This window comes from Nerophis ophidion, linkage group LG07 (genome assembly GCF_033978795.1).
Source record: "Nerophis ophidion isolate RoL-2023_Sa linkage group LG07, RoL_Noph_v1.0, whole genome shotgun sequence".
NCBI lineage: Eukaryota > Metazoa > Chordata > Actinopteri > Syngnathiformes > Syngnathidae > Nerophis > Nerophis ophidion.
The window spans coordinates 25,751,656-25,773,375 of record NC_084617.1 but is presented as its reverse complement, the minus strand read 5'-3'; the positions used below and the strand labels follow the sequence as shown (position 1 = coordinate 25,773,375).

At 39.4% G+C, this 21,720-nt stretch overlaps 1 protein-coding gene across 6 annotated transcripts in view; it reads right to left on the bottom strand.

Annotated features, from left to right (window-relative positions):
• Positions 1 to 21,720, bottom strand: part of LOC133556153 (caskin-2-like) — a 57,901-nt gene that overhangs the window by 27,043 nt on the left and 9,138 nt on the right. For all 6 annotated transcript variants that reach the window (XM_061905806.1, XM_061905805.1, XM_061905807.1 and 3 more), the window contains exons 3-8: positions 21,224 to 21,275; positions 5,277 to 5,374; positions 1,111 to 1,256; positions 925 to 1,020; positions 724 to 854; positions 473 to 581 (exon numbers count right to left, since the gene is read on the bottom strand). In XM_061905806.1, coding sequence (XP_061761790.1) covers positions 473 to 581; positions 724 to 854; positions 925 to 1,020; positions 1,111 to 1,256; positions 5,277 to 5,374; positions 21,224 to 21,275 — 632 coding nt within the window. The remainder of the gene's footprint in view (positions 1 to 472; positions 582 to 723; positions 855 to 924; positions 1,021 to 1,110; positions 1,257 to 5,276; positions 5,375 to 21,223; positions 21,276 to 21,720) is intronic.

The window sequence follows — 21,720 nt, the reverse complement described above, 5'->3', positions numbered from 1 at the left end:
ACCTTCTGGGTAATTTGTTATAATTTTGATGATATTGGCATACAGTTTTTCAAATCGTAACATTTTCTGAGATTTTCATAAACTGTAAGCCATAGTCATCGAAATTATAAAAAATAAGGGCTTGACATATCTCACTTTGCATTTAATAAGTTGACATCACATGTTACTACAAACTGTAAATGTTACAAACTGTAAATGTTACATTCTTGTGTAATTTGCACATGTTTTGTTGTGTTAACTTCAACAGAAGAATATTAATTTGGGACCTCACTGTAGGCTTTGTAAAATAATGTTACCTCCAAACTAAACAACATTGATGTTAATCCACATTTTTTTCTCTTTATTTCCCAAATATGAATTGATAGGAGAACCGTTAAGGAACGGAATCGTTAAGCAGAATCCAAAGTGGAATCAAAAAATCTCAATTCCCATCCCTATCCATGCTAGTTGCTCGCTGATAGCGAAGACTCACGTCCAGGAGCAGCCGCACCACTTCGGTCTTCCCGTACAGCGAAGCTTCATGCAGAGCGGTGCCAGACTTGGTGGTGGTGTTGATATCGATGCCCGCCTTCAGCAGGAGCCTGCAACATCAGTGACATTCGTTCATCTTTATTTATACTTTATGATTCCATTGTTAAATTCACAGGTAGATATAAAATCGTCTCATATCCTGTTCCTGTCAGCAACCAGCGTCATCCAATCAGAGAAAAGTGATCTGCTTACACAATTATGTCTTTGTGTCCATTGCGAGCGGCGAGGTGCAGCGGCGTGGTAAAGGCTGAGTCGGTGGGTTCCTTCCTCTCGCCTTCCAACAATGCCACCACCATGTTGCTGCTCAGCAGCAGCTGGGCCACCTGGGGACCGACGGTTTGGTGAGAATGCACGCACGCACGCACATACGCACACACACAAGCGCACACTCACCTTGACTCTTCCAAACTCACAGGCGAGGTCCAAAGGGGTCTTTTTGGCCTTGTTGACCAGACACGGGTTGGACTGGTGTTGCAGGAGCATCTCCGACTGAAAGACGCAGGGTTTTATTTTGAAGGCAAGTGTTGTTAAAAAGAAAAACAAGTCAGGAGGATGAGGTGATGAAGATGAAGAGCTCACCACTTGGTAGTGTCCGTATTGGGCGGCCAGGTGCAGGGGGATGTGTCCGTCTAGCGAGACTCCGTTGACGGACGCCCCTGAACGCAGCAGCATCAGGACCGACTCAGATTTGCCCTGCCATGCTGCGTAATGGAGAGGACGCATTCCTGCACACACCAGAATGATAGTGATGGTAATGGTGATTGTGATGATTGTCATGATGATGGTGAAGGTGATAATGATGATGGGGATGGAGCCGTGTTTAGAGAGAGTATGTTGCTAGCAAACATGGCGCAAACATGAGGGGCTTTTTACCAATTTAGGAGATCCTCTGGCCATACGCTCTCTGATTAGTTAAAAGCCCCTAACGTGACTTGTGATACTGGTGGTAATAGTGATGATGATAATGAGTATGATGATGATAGTGATGGTGATGATGGTTATGGTTATGGTGAATGGCGATAGTGAAGGTGGTGGGGATGGTAATGATGGTGATGATAGTGATGGTGATGATGATAGTGGTGAGGGTGATAGTGATGATAATGATGAAGATAGTGATAATGATGGTGGTGAGGGTGATAATGATGATAGTGATAATGATGATAATGATGTGATAGTGAAATGGTGGTGAGGATAGTGATGATAATGATGGTAATAGTGATAACGATGGTGGTGAGGGTGATAGTGATTAGGATGGTGGTGAGGGTGATAGTGATTATAATGATGGTGATAGTGATAATGATGGTGGTGAAGGTGATAGTGTTGGTGCTAATGATGGTGGTGAGGTGGATAGTGATCATGATGATGGTGGTGTGTCGATCTGTCACTTCACTTCAGTTTGTTTCCTCGTTAGTTGTTTATTTCCTGTCAGCGTGCTTATTTTCGTTGCATTTCCTGAGCTCTCGTTCCCCTCACCTGTCCCTGATTGGCAGTTGGGCACACCTGGTTGCAGTTGCCAATCAGGCGGCTATCTATGCCTGCCTCGCCTGTTCCTCAGGGTTCGAGGATTTTGTCGGGAACCCGCATGGCTGCGGCAGTTGTGACCCCAAGATGCGGGAAACAGGAGGTTGACGAGCAGGTAAGAGTCTTTGTTATACTTAAGCAATGAGGAAGCAGTCGTGCATGTAGCGGTTCTTAACATAATCAATACTCGAGCCCTGATGAACAGGCGAGGCAGGCATAAAGGGCCGCCTTATTGGCAACTGCAACTAGGGGTGCCAATCAGGGACAGGTGAGGGGAACGAGTGCTCAGGGAGACATGCAGGAAATACAACAAAAATAAGAGCGCTGACAGGGAATAAACACCAATAAAGGAAGTGACAGATCGTCACAGGTGGTGATAGTGATGGTAGTGGTGATGGTAATGATGGTGATAGTGGTGGTAATGGTGATGTGATAGTGATAATGATGGTGGTGATGATGGTGACGATCGTGATAATGGTGATAGTGATAATGATAGTCGTAATAATTGTGATGATGATGAGGATGGGGATAGTCAGAGCCGTGTTTAGAGAGAGTATGGCTAATCCGGTTTCGAAGTTGGTAGCAAACATGGCATCCTGTAGTCACATTTGGCTTTTGACTAATCATTTTGGAGATCCTCTGGCCATATGCTCTCTGATTGGTCAAAAGCTCCTCACGTGACTAGTGATGGTGGTGATAATAGTGATGATGATGGTGACAGTGATGGTGATAGTGATAATGATAGTATAAAGGGTGATAGTGATGTAATGATGATAGTAGTGATGAAAATGATAGTGATGATGGTGGTGATAGTAATGAGGGTCAGGGTGATAGTGGTGGTGAGGGTGATATTGATGATAACGGTGATGTGATAGTGATAATGATGGTAGGGAGGGTGATAGTGATGGCGGTGATATCACCTCAATGATGGTGGTGAGGGTGATGTAGCGAGGGAGGTACTTTTTAGAGGCGGTATAGTACCGAATATGATTCTTTAGTATCGCGGTACTATACTAATACCGACATACCATACAACTCTGGTGTATATATTGTGTGTGTATGAATGTGTATATATATATATATATATATATATATATATATATATATATATAATTATATATATACAAACCCCGTTTCCATATGAGTTGGGAAATTGTGTTGGATGTAAATATAAACGGACTACAATGATTTGGAAATCATTTTCAACCTATATTCAGTTGAATATGCTACAAAGACAGCATATTTGATGTTCAAACTGAAAAACTTTTTTTTTTTTTGCAAATAATCATTAACTTTAGAATTTGATGCCAGCAACACGTGACAAAGAAGTTGGGAACGGTGGCAATAAATACTGATAAAGTTAAGAAATACTCATCAAACACTTATTTGGAACATCCCACAGGTGTGCAGGCTAATTGGGAACAGCTGTGTGCCATGATTGGGTATAAAAGCAGCTTCCATGAAATGCTAAGTAATTCACAAACAAGGATGGGGTGAGGGTCACCAATTTGTAAGCAAATTGTCAAACAGTTTTAGAACAACATTTCTCAACGAGCTATTGCAAGGAATTTAGGGATTTTACCATCTACGGTCCGTAAAATTATCAAAAGATTCAGAGAATCTGGAGAAATCATTGCACGTAGGCGATGATATTACGGATCTCTGATCCCTCAGGCAGTACTGCATAAAAAAACGACATCACTGTGTAAAATATATCACCACATGGGCTCAGGAACACTTCATAAAACCACTGTCAGTAACTACAGTTTGTCGCTACATCTGTAAGTGCAAGTTAAAACTCTGCTATCCCATTTATCAACAACACCAAGGAATGCCGCTGGCTTCGCTGGGCCCGAGCTCATCTAAGATGGACTGATGCAAAGTGGAAAAGTGTTCTGCTGTCTGACGAGTCCACATTTCAAATTATATTTGGAAAATTTGGACGTGGTGTGTTCGGGAACAAAGAGGAAAATAACCATCCGGATTGTTATAGGCGCAAAGTTCAAAAGCCAGCATCTGTGATGGCATGGGGGTGTATTAGTGCCCAAGGCATGGGTAACTTACACATCTGCGAAGGCACCATCAATGCTGAATGATTCATACAGGTTTTGGAGCAATTTATGTTGTCATCCAAGCAACGTTATCATGGACGCCCCTGCTTATTTCAGCAAGAAAATGCCAAGCCACGTGTTACAATAGCGTGGTTTTGAAGTAAAAGAGTGCGGGTACTTTTCTGTCCCGCCTACAGTCCAGACCTGTCTACCATCGAAAATGTGTGGCGCATTATGAAGCATAAAATACGACAGCGTAGATCCCGGACTGTTGAAGGACTAACGCTCTACATAAAACAAGAATGGGAAAGAATACCACTTTCAAAGCTTCAACAATTAGTTTGCTCAGTTCCCAAACGTTTATTGAGTCTTGTTAAAAGAAAAGGTTATGTAACACAGTGGTGAACATGCCCTTTCCCAACTACTTTGGCATGTGTTGCAGCCATGAAATTCTAAGTCAATTATTATTTGCCAAAAAAAAAAGTTTATGAGTTTGAACATCAAATATCTTGTCTTTGTAGTGCATTCAACTGAATATAGGTTGAAAATGATTAGAAAATCATTGTATTTCATTTATATTTACATCTAACACAATTGCCCAACTCATATGGAAACGGGGTTTGTATATATATATATATATATATATATATACACACTGTATATATATATGTGTATATATATATATATATATACTGCATATATATATATATATTATATATATATACACATATATATATTTATATATATATATATATATATATACACATATATATATATTTATATATATATATACACACATATATATATGTATGTATGTGTATGTGTATAAATATATATATTTATATATATATATACACACATATATATATATGTATGTATGTATGTGTATGTATATATATTTATATATATGTGTGTGTATGTATATATATGTGTGTGTATATATATATATATATATGTGTGTATATATATATATATATATATATATATATATATATATATATATATCTGCGGATGTAGTTATGTTGTAGTTGTATATAAAACAAAAAAGGTACGATAAAAAGATGCCGATAAAGATATATGTCAAAATGCCAAATATCGGTGACAATAATAGGTTGATCTCTCATGGTGGTGATGGTGATGATGATGTTGATAAAGAAGGCGCGTCCGTCCTACCGTTGCTGTCTTTGACGTCCACAGATGCCTGAGCTTCCAGCAGCGCCACCAGCAGATCGGCGGTCCCCGTGAGAGCTGCGTGGTGCAGGGCAGAGAAGCTGGTGTGCAAAGATCAGAGGTCAGCACAGATGCGGTGTGTGTGTGTGTGGGGGTGGGGGAAGGGCACATGGATCCCAAAAGTAGGAATCAATCCCATGACAACTGATAAATTACGGGAGTCCATATACATGTATGTGTGTGTGTGTATATGTGTGTGAATGTATGTATGTATATATATAAAGCCTAACGTACATACAAGTAAATGTTATTACAATAATATAATGGATATGTAAATAATAATTATTATAATTGGTTATAAAGAGTATGTGAAAGTTCAACTCCTACCTTTTTTACTTCCGTGACAACCTCCTTAAGATTTTAAATGTGGATAAGTGTGGAGAAAGTGTAATCCTTATAATGGATTTAAATGAGTATAATTTATTTTTTTATTTTTTTTAATGTTGTTCTAACGTATTTTTTTTAATATCCACAAAGTTCAATGAGCCATTTCTGTTGTGTCACCATGTTTGTTGAATTTTTGCACTGGTGGATTTTTTTTTCCCTTCACCATGACTAGGGAATGTTGTTTGGATTGGGTCAAATAAGTAAATGCTGTACTTTTTTTGACATGGAAGGACAATTAAAGTCAGAGTTCCTCTGTTTGGCCATTAGTTGGCAACTAAATGGCAGCAATCAAGTCACTATATATTTATATTTGATATGGATGCACTGATCTTGTGTATTGAGCTGGTGCCCTCTTGTGGACCAAATTGAAGACACCGGCCGTAGTTTGGACACTGCTGGACCAAATTCTTACTTCGAAATAATCTACAAACTGAATCCACACCTGTACAGTGTAAAATAAGTATTTCAGTTTTAACTTTACAAAGATATTAACACTACATCATTTGTATGCAACTTTCTTTTAAACACAATGTTAACATTTTTTAAATGTAAAAAAAGAACATTACAAACAATGAAATGGCATTAGATCCCTATTGCTTGGATTTATATGGTGTCATATCCGGCTAATTAAATATGCATGGTGGTCAAGCCAGCGTCTTTTGTCAATGGGTACTAGGTACCATTGATTGATTGACTTTTATTAGTAGGTTGCACAGTACAGTACATATTCTGTACAATTGACCACTAAATGGTTAAACCCGAATATGTTTTTGAACTTGTTTAAGTCGGGGTCCACGTTAATCAATTCATTTCATTTAGGCTTTCTCGGAGAAAAATAACCCATGTTTGCATTGTTTTTGGCTGTAGTATTCTGTAGTTGTAGTAGTGTACTAGCAAGCCATACCTCGGGCTGATTATAAAAATAGTTTTTAAATCATATACAGTAGTGTTGTATCTTTTTTGCTTTGTATTCATATATATTTAATATATATATACATATATGCATATATATATATATATATATATATATATATATATATATATATATATATATATGCATATGTGTGTATATATATATGTTTATGTATATATACATTTACATTATATTTACAGTTACAAGTAGAAATGTGGCACTTCTACTAGTAGTACTACACAGTACATGCACAATGCTCTTCATGCATGAGGAGAGTGAGATAAGTGAAGTAAAGTGTGCACGTGACACAGACGACTGTGACACCAGGACAAAGTTTCCTCCCCCTCGCCCTGTTGCGTAACACCAGCATTCATGTGGTCGTCAAACAAACATCGCCCAGGGCGGGAACGCCAGTAATGGACCAGCACTGCGAGGTCACAAAGAGCAGCACACACACACACACACAAATCACTCATCTCCATTGAGCATCACTGACTCAAAAAAATGAAAATGAAAAGTAAAAACTCTTGTTTATTTCTTACTAATTTACTTACAGTAGTTATATTTAAAGTTCAATAAATACTCATGTTAATGGGACTTTCTGTGAATGTAGCCTATGGTGGCGTGTATCGTAATATAGCTCATATATGTACTTGATCTGCCAGAGAACAAGAAGACAGCAGGAGGGAAGATTGGCGTTGCCAACTTGGCGACTTTGTGGCTATATTTAGCTAGCATTCGGGCACTCTACATACACTTATTAAAAAACACCATTCTACTGCAGAATTTTAGGAAAGACAAGACATGAAAGCTCTTAACAGGGAGTGGGGGCTGCTGTGAGGCCCCACCCAGCAGAAGAAAGTTGGTTTGTCGTTTATATGGAATTGGGGGTTACTGCTGCCCACTGCTCCCCTCACCTCCCAGGGGGTGATCAAGGGTGATGGGTCAAATGCAGATAATAATTTTGTCACACCTAGTGTGTGTGTGACTATCATTGGCATTTTTTTTTAAATATGATGTGAATATTTTTCTCTCTTTACATACCTTTTTCACTCACATTTTGCAAATGCGTCATGACCAATTATGCGGATTACGATTTTTTTGTGTATTTTTTGGGACAAAGTGAAATGTGATTGTAGAAAATGTATTAATCTAAAGTCTTTTATACGCTCATTAAAATTGTAGATGAATTATGCATGTTTTCTTTTCAGTGTGCTGCCATTTCCTGTGGTTATGTTCTGATGGAGACTATTTTTAAAAACGTACTAAAGAAGTAAAGTTACAAGGATGGATCATAATTCTAGAATGATCCACTTGTGGACCAGTGTATTGTAATGTAATGTACTGTGTTGTTATGTAATGTATTGTAATGTTGTGTACTTTAACGTTATGTAGAGCAATGTATTGTAATGCAATGTAATGTAATGGAATACACTGTATTGTATTGTAATGTATTGTATTGTACTGGATCATAACGTAATGTATAGTCATATAAAGTATGCAAGGGTAAGGTAATGTTACTTATTGTAATGTAATGTATTGTTATGTAATGTACTGTAATGTATTGTAATGGTAGGTCTTCATTGTCATTGCACAAAAGTACAACAAAACTTTGTTTTCAGCACGCATCGGTAATGCATTGTTATGTAACGTAATGTATTGTATTGCGTTGTAATGTAATGCATTGTTATGTAATGTAATGTATTGTATTGCATTGTAATGTAGTGTATGAAATTATAATGTTATGTATTGTAATGTACTGTAACTTTATGTAACATAATGTATTGTAATGTAATATAATGAAATGTACTGCATTGCAGTGTAGTTTTATGCTATGTAATGCATTGTAATGTAATATAGCGTAATGTAAAGTAGTGTAATGTATTGTAACATAATGTAATATCATTTATTGTATTGCAATGCAATGTATTGTAATTTAACACATATTATTGCATTACATCCGGAGATGCTTTCTTCTTCATTCACCTTAGGTGAATGGAGCCTTGGCCAGGAGAACTTGATATCTTCAGACGGTGTCCAGCGGTCATTGGGTGTTTCGACCCTGAACCGTAACACCCTACCGCTGGTGGGCCGGCAGTGGTGGCCAAGTCACTGCCTATCTCTTCCTCCTGGCTTCCAGCTCATCTCATCTCTCCTGCTCCATAACCAGCAAGAGGCTCTCTCCGCTGCCTCCCCCATCCTGCGAGCTGCTGTCTTTCTCTCCTTCCCTGTTATTCCCAAAGCTGTGAGCATTCTCCATACCGACTGGGCAGGGAATCCTCTGTAGCCGACCTCGACCGGGAACAGCAATGCCTGCCATCATTTTCCCCTGCAGTCATTTAAAAGGTCCTGGTATTTAGCACTTTTCCTTTCAAAGGCTTGGTCGCAACCTTCTTCCCATGGGACTGTGAGTTCAATGAGAATTATCTTCTTTGCCTCTTCAGACCACAGCACCACATCCGGTCTCAGGGTTGTTTGTACAACCTGGGGGAACTGCAGCCTTCCTCCCAGGTCTACCTTCATATCCCAAGACCGTGCCATTTGCAGTAGGCTCTTCCTTGCTGTTGCTGTGGTTGGTGGCTTTTCTCCCTCCTTCACAAACTGGATGGATTTTGTTTTCCCTTGGGGTTGCTGTTTCTTGCATCTCTGCTGCTCCAGGGTGTTAGCCAGTGTCATGAGCACCTTGTCATGACGCCATCTGTATCTCCCTTGGGTGAGTGCTGTTTTACACCCTGACAGAATGTGTGCCATGGTACCCTTCTGCCCGCAAAGTTTGCATAGTGGATCCCCTCTCATGCCCCATCTGTGCAAGTTTGTTGGAGTCGGGAGTGTGTTATACACTGATCTTAGCAAGAAAGAGATGTGGAATGGTTCCAGCTTCCACAGATCTGCCCATGTGATCTTTCTCTTAGGGGGGTCCCATTTGGTCCAAGCTCCCTGGGACGCTAGTTCCACTGCTCTTGATATCCGACCTTCCTCTTCCAGGTTTCGTACTTCATCCTGGACCATAGCTCTTCTTTCCCTGGGTTCTGCCTTACTCCATTGTTGGACATGGGAAGTTCCAAGACCCTGTCTCCCTGTGCATGGCATCCCTATGATGTCACATAGCCTCAATATGCTCTCAACTTGTGCAACAGTTGTGTCAGCTGCCCACTTGCGTCCTGATCTTGTAGTGACGCCTGCGTGTCTGACTTGTTCGTCCTGGGTGTCTCTGTATGTCATTAAGACTCTGCACTTTGCTACCTTGAATTCCTCCACCACGGATGACGAGGGAAGCTGGAGCTGTCCTGATCTTATGTAGAAGCCTACTGATGTGAAGCTTGGAGGGATTCCCAGCCATTTTCTGAGGTTCTTGTTGATCTTTCTTTCCACTCCTTCTACGCGTGTCATAGGGATGTCATACACTGTCAACAGCCGCATGAGTCTTGGTAACAGTCCATGTTGGTAGAGCCATATTTTAAATTTACCAGGGAGTCCTGGTTTTCCAATCTTCCTCAGCCACTCCTCTGTCTGCTTCTCTGTACTGGTGATGTTGTTCCTGTCAGTAAGTGAGCTGTCAAACCACTTTCCGAGGCACTTTATAAGGTTCTCCTCAATCGATGGAATCACTTCTCCTTGCACTTGCAGCTTGAACCTGTTCGTCAATTTACCTTTCCGGATCACCATGCTCCTTGATTTTTTGGGCTTAAACTTCATTCTGGACCATGTTGCCATGTGGTCCAGAACTGTTAGCACCCGTCTCGCCTCCACATGGGTTGTGGTCGTCACGGTGAGATCGTCCATGTAACCTCTCATTGAGGGTTGTTGAATGCCTGATTCCCTTGCTGGTCCTCTGGCTTCTTTCCCAGCAGCTGTTATGAGGAGGTTCATACCCATGATAAAGAGGATGGGGGAGATTGTGCATCCAGTTACGATTCCCTTTTCCAGGTTTTGCCACTGAGTTGTGAAATTGGCTGTCTTGAAACGTATCTGGATGCCCCCAAAGTAGCTGGTTATCATTCCCTTGATGTGCAGAGGGATGTGGTAATGGTCTAGTGCAGTGTGAATGAGGGCGTGAGGGATTGATCCGTAGGCGTTAGCCAGATCGAGCTAGACAACAGTCAGGTTGCCTTTGCTTGCTTTGGCCTCCTGGATTATCTGACTGAGAACTCCGGTGTGTTCCAGGCATCCAGAGAAGCCTGGTATTCCACCTTTTTGGATAGAGGTGTCAACATATCCGTTCTCAGTCACGTATAAGGTCATCCTTTTTGCCAGTACAGAAAAGAAGATTTTGCCTTCTACATTTAGAAGTGATATTGTACGGAATTGATTTATGGTTGAGGAGTTCTCTTCCTTTGGCACAAAACAGCCTTCTGCCTTCTTCCAGCATGATGGAATGGTGCCCTTTTTCCAGATTCTCCGGAACAGCATCCACAGCCTCCGAAGGAGCATCGGGCATTTTTTGTATACCTTATAGGGTATACCACTGGGGCCAGGGGCAGATCCTGTTCTGGCCTTTTTCACCACATCTTGGATTTCCTTCCAGGATGGTTCACCGATGTTGAGCTCCTTTCTTGGTTTTTCCGAGCTGCCGATGTTATGGTTGGCACCCAGGGCCTGGTTTTTGCAGGTGTCATTATGGGTTTCCCTTAGGAACGCCTCCACATCTTCCCTAGAGCTGGTTAGCACTCCGGATTTTGCTTCACCCAGTAGTTTCCTGGTGAATCTGAAAGGGTTTTTGGTGAACTGTGCTCTTCTGTTCTCCCTCTCCTTCCTCCTCTTCCGAATGTTTTCTGCTCTACGGAGTCTGCAAAGACGCTCCCAAAGTTGCCTTGTCAGATCCTTGATGCCTTCCTTTTCCTCGACAGTGGCTCTTTTGAACTGTTTGTTTAGAGTTTTGATTTCCTTCCTTAGGCGATGGATTTCTCTTTCTCTTCTGCTTGGCTGATGCGCCAATTTGGTGTAAACCTTCTTGTCCTCCATCCCAAACTGCTCCCTTGCCAGATTGTACGTTATTGTTGTGAGTGTATTGACTTTCTGTTCAGCTGTTCCTGCTAGAGTGGCTTCTAGCACTTTGTCAAGGTCTTCGTCTAGTTGGTTCCATTTTTTGGTGTCACTCATCGTTGGCCACTTAATTCGTTCTCTCGCAGGGTGGGTTTGGTTCTCTGAAGAGGTATGGGGTGGATCCCGCCTGAGGTCTTGAGGTGGCACTGGTACTGAGAGATCTCCAGTGCTGTGGGGTACTTCCTGACTGGAGCTCTCCTGCGTCTCACCAGGTGCTACCGCTGTGCGCTGCACCTGTGTCTCCCCTTTTCCACATGTGGTCCTGGCTTGGTGTATTTTAAGCCCTCTTGTGTTTTTGCAGGTCTTTCCGCAATGACACTTTACCTCCAACACATTACATTACATTGTTATGTAATGTAATGTATTGTATTGTATTGCATTGTAATGTAGTGTATAAAATTATAATGTTATGTAATGTAATGTACTGTAACTTTATGTAACATAATGTATTGTAATGTAATATAATGAAATGTACTGCATTGCAGTGTAGTTTTATGCTATGTAATGCATTGTAATGTAATATGGCGTAATGTAGAGTAGTGTAATGTATTGTAACGTAATGTAATATCATTTATTGTCTTGCAATGCAATGTATTGTAATTTAACACATAAAATAATTAATGTATTTATATGATGTAATGCAGTGTATTTCCAACCACTATGCCGCGGCACACGGACAATCTGGTGTGCCGTGGCAGATCATGTAATCCCACCTAATTGGGTTAAAAATATTTTTTGCAAACTAGTAACTACAATCCTCAAAAAACGTGCCGTTGTTCAGTGTCTGTACTGTCTCGAGCTTGGCAGAGTAACCGTGTAATACTCTTACATATCAGTAGGTGGCAGCAGGTAGCTAATTGGTTTGTAGATGTCGGGAACATGGTTTGTCGTGATCATAATATGCAGATGACAGTGTGCTGGTAAAAAGGTATCTAATGCTTAAACTAAATATAAAGTAAAGGCGAGTTCCGCAAAGAAAAGACATTGAAGCTTAGAGAAGGCTATGCAAAACGAAACTAAAACTGAACTGGCTACAAAGTAAACAAAAACAGAATGCTGGACGACAGCAAAGACTTACAGCGTGTGGAGCAGAGAAAGCGTCCACAAAGTAAATCCGTACATGATGTGACAATTAACAATGTACCTACAAAGAAGAATAGCAACAACTTAAATAGTCTTCATTGCTAAAACAAAGCAGGTGCGGGGAATAGCGCTCAAAGGAAGACATGAAACTGCTACAGGAAAATACCAACAAAACAGGAAAAGCCACCAAAATATGAGCGCAAGACAAGAACTAAAACACTACACACAGGAAGACACGAAAAAACTCAAAATAAGTCAAGGAGTGATGTGACAGGTCTTGACAGTATACCAACTTTGAGACAAGAGCTATAGTGATGCATGCTTGGTTGTGGTTTAAAGTCAGATCCAACACTTGCGAGAAAAACTTTTTACAGTCAATATTGGCTGCTGAGTTTAATTGTTTTAATGTTTTCTGCTGGCAATGTGCCTCTGGATTTTTTCAATGAAAATAAAATGTTACTTGGCTTAAAAAAAGGTTGAAAACACTGATGTAATGTATAAAAGGGTGTTGTTATGTAATGTAATGTATAAAAGGGTGCTGTTTTGTACAGAAACCCAAAACCAGTGAGGTTGGCACGTTGTGTAAATCGTGAATTAAAAAGAACACAATGATTTGCAAATCCTTTTCAACTTATATTCAATTGAATAGACTGCAAAGACAAGATATTTAATGTTCTAACTGAAAAACTATGTAATTTTTTTGTAAATATTAGCCATTTGGAATTTGATGCCTGCAACATGTTTCAACAAGCTGGCACAAGTGTCAAAAAAAGACTGTGAAAGTTAAGGAATGCTCATCAAACACTTATTTGGAACATCCACAGGTGAAAAGGCTAATTGGGAACAGGTGGGTAGCATGATTGGGTATAAAAGCAGCTTCCATGAAATGCTCAGTCATTCACAAACAAGGATGTTGCCAGCGTCACCACTTTGTGAACAAATGCGTAAGCAAAATGTCTAACAGTTAAGAACAACATGTCTGGTGTCCAACTAAAGATTGGCTGCAATCAGAAGTCTCTGAGACGAGAGCTAGGCCAAATCATCCGGACGAGTTTAAAAAGACATACGGTACCTTCTCTGGGGGAGAGAAGGTATGTCGTCCAAGTGTTGCACAGTGTGTTGACCCAAAGAGTAAATCCATGGTAATGGAGCGTGGAAAAGAACTCAAGGGAATGACCTTCTCCATCAGTGACCAGTTTTCAGCCGAGATACTCAAGAGAAGACGGCTGTAGGATCCAATAATGAATGAGGCTAAAAAGAACAACAAAACGAACACGTCTAATTGTGGACAAACTTTATATTGAAGGAACTCTTTTTAGAAATGCCAGAATTACATACTGGTTGAGTGGCGGGGTTGATATAATCCAAACAGACTGAAAAGGACATATTGCAACTGCACCAAAACAATGGTGCGAGATGATGACGTCATGCATACACAGGTAGTCATGGAAACCTTTAACACCACCAGAAACCTCGATGGAAGTTATTCAGGTACAAACACGACTTTTAGTCTGGCATTAAGTTAAAAGTCTTGCTTTTTCTTTATTTCTGTCCATACATTTTTTTGGAGGGGATGTATTTCTGGCCTGGTTCTGTATTTCCTTTTTTAATACCACCACCTGATTTGATTGGTGATATTTGCTTTGTTTTTTAGTAATCTCTTAGTTTTTCTTTTCTTTACTGTTTAGCTTTCTCCTTCGTTTATGATTTTGTTCCCTATCATTTTTTTTTTCTCTAATTTATCGACTTTATTTAAGCATGTTTGTTTTGCTATTCAAATATTCCATTTTGTGGTAAAGGGCAATGGGGGGAGGGGTGATTGATAAGAAAAAATAACCCAGTTAAAATATGCATTGAGAAGACACACTTACTAAATGTTATGTTTGATTATTTTTGTCACAAAAGGAAGAAAACCAGTTAACACAAACATAAGATATTGCAATGACTAGAAAATGTTTGCGAATTATATCTTGGAATGTAAAAGGTGCAAATGAACAGGTGGAACAAAGACAAATTCTGAAGCATCCTAAACAATCTTTTTACTGATATTCCTTTCTACTGGAAACCCATTTGAAAACTGAACATTTAAAATATTTGAAAAAAAGATGGGTTGGTGAGATAGTTGGTGTTTGACTGTCCTCCAAAAGATCTGATGTTGCTATAATGTTTAACAAAAAGATTAACTATTTATAAATAGCATATTTTCAGATCCAGATGGTAGATATATGATTATTAATTACCATATAATAATAATAATAATAATAATAATAATAATAATAATAATAATAATACCACACTAGTAAACGTATATGCACCCAAAGATGATAAACCTTCTTCCTTTGGCGACATTGAGCTCAAATTGGCAGATTATGTTCCCATCCATCCATTTTCTACCGCTTGTCCTTTCGGGGTCGCGGGGGTGTGCTGGAGCCTATCTCAGCTGCATTCGGGCGGAAGGCGGTGTACACCCTGGACAAGTCGCCACCTCATCGCAGGGCCAACACAGATAGACAGACAACATTCATACTCACATTCACACACTAGGGACCATTTAGTGTTGCCAATCAACCTATCCCAGGTAAATGTTTTTGGAAGTGGGAGGAAGCCGGAGTACCCGGAGAGAACCCACGCAGTCACGGGAAGATTATGTCGAGTCTGATATTATTATAGATGGAGAGCTAAATTTAACAATAATTCCAAATATTGATAAAACTGGAAGATTGTTAAACCCAAGAAATTATTTTTTTCTCTTCTGAAATTAATGCAACTCAAACTAATATTTAGAGAACCGTAAATCCATATGAGAAGGATTTCATTTTTTATTCAAAAGACAACAGTCATTTCAAGAAATGATATGTTCTTTGTTCTAAGGCAACTTTAGAAAATGTGCAGGCTAAAGTTCACCCAAAAATAATTTCTGATCATAGTTCAATAGTCCTATAGTCAAATCGACGTAAAGCTTTCCTCCAGTCGCTTTCCAATTTAAATAATGGAAAATTAATATTTCTTTTTTAGATAGTGAGGAAAATAAATTACAAATTAAAGAATTGATTTCAGATTTTATTAAAAATAATCAGGATTCTATCTCGACATCTCCACAATATGGGAAGCACTTAAAATGTTGTGTAAGAGGAGAATTTATTAGGATCGAAAGTTTTAAGAATAAAAAACGTGCTGAAGAAATTAAACTATTTAATATGGTATTATAATAAAGCAGAATGTTAAATATAAAATAAATAGGGCAAAATTAAATTTATTGACTGCGGCGAACAAGCTGGAAAACTTCTTGCGTTAAGATTAAAGAAGCAGATGACTAGAAATCATATATCTAATATTAAACTTTCAGATGGTAGTATTTCTGTTGATCCCAAGCAAATCAATGAAAAGTTTAGAACATTTTATACAAATCTATATAAGCCTGAGAAAGATTGTAGCATAAAAGCTATGCAGTCATATTTAAACGCAATACAACTCCCAGCCTATCAGAGCATGACAAAAAAATCGCTGGAGGAGCTATACGTCCATCCATCCATTCTATACCGCTTATTCCCAATTAATGTAAATGGCGTGGTTGGGGACGGGGCGTGGTTGGGGCGTGGTTTAGAGGGGAGGAGTATATTTACAGCTAGAAAAGTGCAGATTGGATTTTAACCTATTTATACATGACATCAAAAATATATATTTATTGTGAGAAATCATTAAGATGATCAGTGTTTACAAAAAGAACTATCATTAATTATTAATAATAACATAGAGTTAAAGGTAAATTGAGCAAATTGGCTATTTCTGGCAATTTATTTAAGTGTGTATCAAACTGGTAGCCCTTCGCATTAATCAGTACCCAAGAAGTAGCTCTTGGTTTCAAAAAGGTTGGTGACCCATGCCCTAGATGTTACCGTCACGTATGCATGTAGAGTAGATGGCAGTATTGTCCTGTTTAAGAGTGTCACAACATTGCTGTTTACGGCAGACGAACTGCTTCACGGTAGACGAAAACGTGACTGCTGTTGTTGTGTGTTGTTACCGCGCTGGGAGGACGTTAATGAAACTGCCTAAGAATAAACCCACTTAAGTAACTAAGAACTCGCCTTCGATCATTCTACAGTTATTACGTGATTGGGCAGGCTCGCTGTTTATATTGTGGGAAAGCGAACGAGAAAACAGGCCGTCGACACGTCACTCAGGTCCGCATGGAGCTGGAGGGGCCGTGGCCTCCAGCTCCGCCTGAATTTTGGGAGAAAATTTGTCCCGGGAGGTTTTCGGGAGAGGGGGTGAATTTTGGGAGTCTCCCGGAAAATCCGGGAGGGTTGGCAAGTATGGGAATCAACCCAATTACGTCTGTAAATCAACCGCTTTGGTAAAATCCTAATATCATAATTAATACAAATGTGGTTAAATGGACAACATGGAAAGACAGAGGTATTACTAAACCTCATCATAATATTAATAAAACTCCTTTAAACCGTTCAATGATTTAGTTGATCAATATAATGTACCCAGAAATATATATTTTTTTATTTTCTCTTTAAAACACTCTGTAAATAAATGCATATCCTCTGAAAGTATGTCTTTAAATAGCCATGAACTGGAAGATGCACTTTTTAATCAAGATACAATTAAGAAATTAATTAAACTATTTTATGGAATAATAACTGAACATCATACTGGAAATGCTAATGAAGCTTGTGTTCGAAAAAGGGATGATCGACTAAAACATTTTAGATGAAAGAGACATATCATAGAATGATATTAGGAAAAATTCCAATAAGCCCTTTTGAAGCATTAAAGATAAGCGGAGTTAATTTAAGATCTTGAATAGATTGTATTTTTCCTCTTCCCAGCTGTTTAAAATTGGTGTAGTAAATAGCAAGTTATGTATGAAGTGTCAGGCAGCCAAGGGAACTCTTGCTCATTTATTGTGGGAATGTCAGAGAATAAAAGAGTTATGATTGAAAACAACAAAAGAAGCAATCACATTCCTAATATATACATCCCAATGACACTACAAACTTGCATTATTGGGTATCTCCATTAATTTAGTAACATGTCATCAAAGAGTAAAAATGAATTTCTTTCAATGTGCATCATAATAAAAAGGGTGATATTAAAAAAATGGATCGATGTTGATAGTCCCACACATACTGACTGGTATACACAAACTATGGAGATGATATCAGTAGAAAAAAATGGATTTAGTTTAGATAATAATGAATCATATATTGGAATATGGGATCCATTATTTAAATTTGTTTTAACTATTAAATGAACCAAAAATATGACTTATTTTATCTTTGTGGAATATATTGGACACAATGTGTTGTCAACCTTATGAGATGCGATGCAAGTGTAGCCACTGTGACACTATTTTTTTTTTTTTTAAATGTTTTTATTTTTTATAAATGTCTAATGATAATGTCAATGAGGGATTTGTAATCACTGCTATGTTGAAATTGTTATCAATATTGATACTGTTGTTGATAATATTAATTTTTGTCTGACTGCTTTTGAATTGTTTTGTGTCATGTTTGTGTGTTCTCTCAATTGCTCTGTTTATTGCTATTCTGAATGTTGCTGGGTCAGGATTGGTTTTGGAATTGGAATTGTATTATTATGGTATTGTTGTGTATTGTGTGGGCTTCACGGTGACAGAGGGGTTAGTGCGTCTGCCTCACAATACAAATGTCCTGAGTAGTCCTGGGTTCAATCCCAGGCTCGGCATCTTTCTGTGTGGAGTTTGCATGTTCTCCCTGTGAATGCGTGGGTTCCCTCCGGGTACTCCGGCTTCCTCCCACTTCCAAAGACATGCGCCTGGGGATAGGTTGATTGGCAACACTAAAATTGGCCCTAGTGTGTGAATGTGAGTGTGAATGTTGTCTGTCTATCTGTGTTGCCCCTGCCATGAGGTGGCGACTTGTCCAGGGTGTACACCGCCTTCCGCCCGATTGTAGCTCAGATAGGCACTAGGGCCCCCCGCGATCCCAAAAGGAATAAGCAGAAGAAAATGGATGTGTATTGTGTTGATTTGTTGGATTAAAAAGAAAAAGAAAAAAAGAACATTTCTTAAAGAGCTATTGCTAAGAATTTAGGGATTTTATCATCTACCGTCCATAATATCATCAAAAGGTTCAGAGAAGCTGGAGAAATCACTGTATGAGTTCAAACCCTGGCCGAGTCATACCAAAGACTTTAAAAAGGAGACCCTTTCGTCCTTGCTTGGCACTCAGCATCAAGGGTTAGAATTGGGGATTAATTTAACTTTAACCTAAGCAAGGCTGAAAACCAACACTGAATGCCCATGACCTTCAATCCCGCAGGTGGCACACCATCAAAAACCAACATCAGTGTGTAAAGGATATCACCACATTGGCTCAGGAACACTTCAGAAAACCACTGTCAGTAACTATAGTCCGTCGCTACATCTGTAAGTGCATGTTAAAACTCTACTATGCAAAGCCTAAGCCATTTATCAACAACACCCAAAAACGCTGCCGGCTTTGCTGGGCCGGAGCTCATCTAAGATGGACTGATGCATAGTGGAAAAGTATTCTGTGGTCTGACAAGTCCACATTTCAAATTGTTTTTGGAAACTGTGAACCTTGTGTCCTCCGGAACAAAGAGGAAAAGAACCATCATGATTGTTATAGGCGCAGAGTTCAAAAGCCAGCATCTGTGATGGTATGGGGGTGTATAGTGCCAAAGGCATGGGTAACTTACACATCTGTGAAGGCACCATTAATGCTGAAAGTAGGGCTAGGCGTCATATCGATATATACGGTATATCGCGGGTTTGTCTCTGTGCGATATAGAAAATGGCTATACCGTAATATTCGAGTATACGTTCTGACTCAGTTGCTTTTAGCTGCGGGCATTCAGGCTCTTCTTACTCTTTCCTGTCTCTCCTCACAGACAAACAGGCGCACATTCTTACATACGTCACATACACGCCCTCGAGGTAGCGGCGTGGCTAACGTTAGCTGTGATGCTGGCGGGTTGTTGCGAGAGAAAGAAGGTGCGAATCTCGTAACAAATGAAGGAAGACTTAATTCCCAATAAAAACAGCACGGTTTCCATCGTCTGGCGGTGGTTCGGTTTCAATTGAGAATATGTCGAGCAGACAACCGTAATTTGTCAAATGTGGGGGGAGGAAGCGTTGCTATAAAAAGTAGCATTACTGCTAATATGTAGCATCATTTGAAAAGTCACTCGCTAGAGAATGAAGAGAATTTCATAACCTTAGTAACATACCACATAGTGAAGGACGAATACTATTTAAATTCCTATTATGCGGCTCATTTTTATTTGACAATTAAAATGTCGCTGACAATCTTGCACTTTATGTTTTGGAAATGACTTGAATGTTTGTGCCACTGCTTAATAACTTTATTAAATACACTTTTGGTCAATGGACTTAGTTGTGATTTCCCTCTCTGCATGAATGTTTAAAAGTAGCATGTATTAATGCAGTATGAAGAAGAATGTTTTAATGTATACACATATAATCATCATACTGCATCAAATGTTCATTCAAGGCCAAGGCAAAATATCGTAATATATATCGTATATCGCGATATGGCCTAAAAATATCGCAATATTAAAAAAAGGCAATATCGCCCAGCCCTGGCTGAAAGGTACATACAGGTTTTGGAGCAACATATGTTGCCATCCAAGCAACGTTATCATAGACGCCCCTGCTTATTCCAGCAAGACAATGCCAAGCCACGTTCTGCACGTGGTACAACAGCGTGGCTTTGTAGTAAAAGAGTGCGGGTACTAGACTGGCCTGCCTGTAGTGCAGAACTGTCTACCATTTAAAATGAGTGGCGCATTTTGAAGCCTAAAATACGACAACGGAGACCCTGGACTGTTGAATAACTTAAGCTGTACACCAAGCAAGAATGGGAAAGAATTCCACCTGAAAAGCTTCAAAAATTGGTATCCTCAGTTCCAAAATGTTTACTGAGTTCAATTCAAAGTTAATGATTTGCAAAAAAAATGTTCTCAGTTCGAACATTAAAAATCTTGTTTTTTCAGTCTATTCAATTGAATATAAGTTGAAAAGGAGTTGCAAATCATTGTATTCTGTTTTTATTTACGAATTACACAACGTGCCAACTTCACTGGTTTTGGGTTTTGTAATGTAATGTAATGTGTAAAAGGGTGTTGTTATGTAAAGTAAAGTATAACGCGGTGCTGTTATGTAATGGAATGGAATGTAACGTATAATAATAATGTATAAAATGGTGAATTTTCCTAAGAGTAAGAAGCAGTGTCATTTCACTCAACGAGGTTTTGGTTAAATAAAAGCAAAACTTGTTTGAATTATCTCAAACATTTGTAATCATCGGTTACTTTAAAAATTAAGGAAAAAAACAATAAAATAAAAAATTGTAACTCAAATTTTTTGTGCAAAAATCTGAGGCCTACCCCTTGACCCATGATTTTTTTACATCAGCTGACCACTTACCCATCTGAGTCCTGGTAGTTGACATTGAGTCTCTTTGTGGACCCCAACAGTTCTGAAAGAAAAAGCAGGTCAGAGTCAACGGAACCTTCTGGAATCTTCCTGCTATGGAAGCACGGCGGCGGCGCCACCTGCTGTTAGACTTAAGACATTAGGAACGCATAATAGCTAGCGAGGCGAAGCCACACGTTCACGTGCAAGCAGTCAAATTTGGGATGCTTGGCCCCGCCCGTTCTGTTTTGAACGCCGAGGAGGAAAGCGAGACGCCGTCGCCGCGGGAACGCCGCTGCTTTGATAATGACCTGGTTTCCTAATGGACGCCAAAAATTATGCAACACGCTCTACTTGACCAAAGATCCTTTGCGAGTGCTGACGCTCCACTCAGTTTTGAATCTGAATATGCTAATTAGTCGGATCCCTCTAAGCCCCGCCCTGCCGCATCCTCGAAATGATCTGATTGGGGAACACGCTAACATACAAAATAAAAGCAGAAAAGCAGA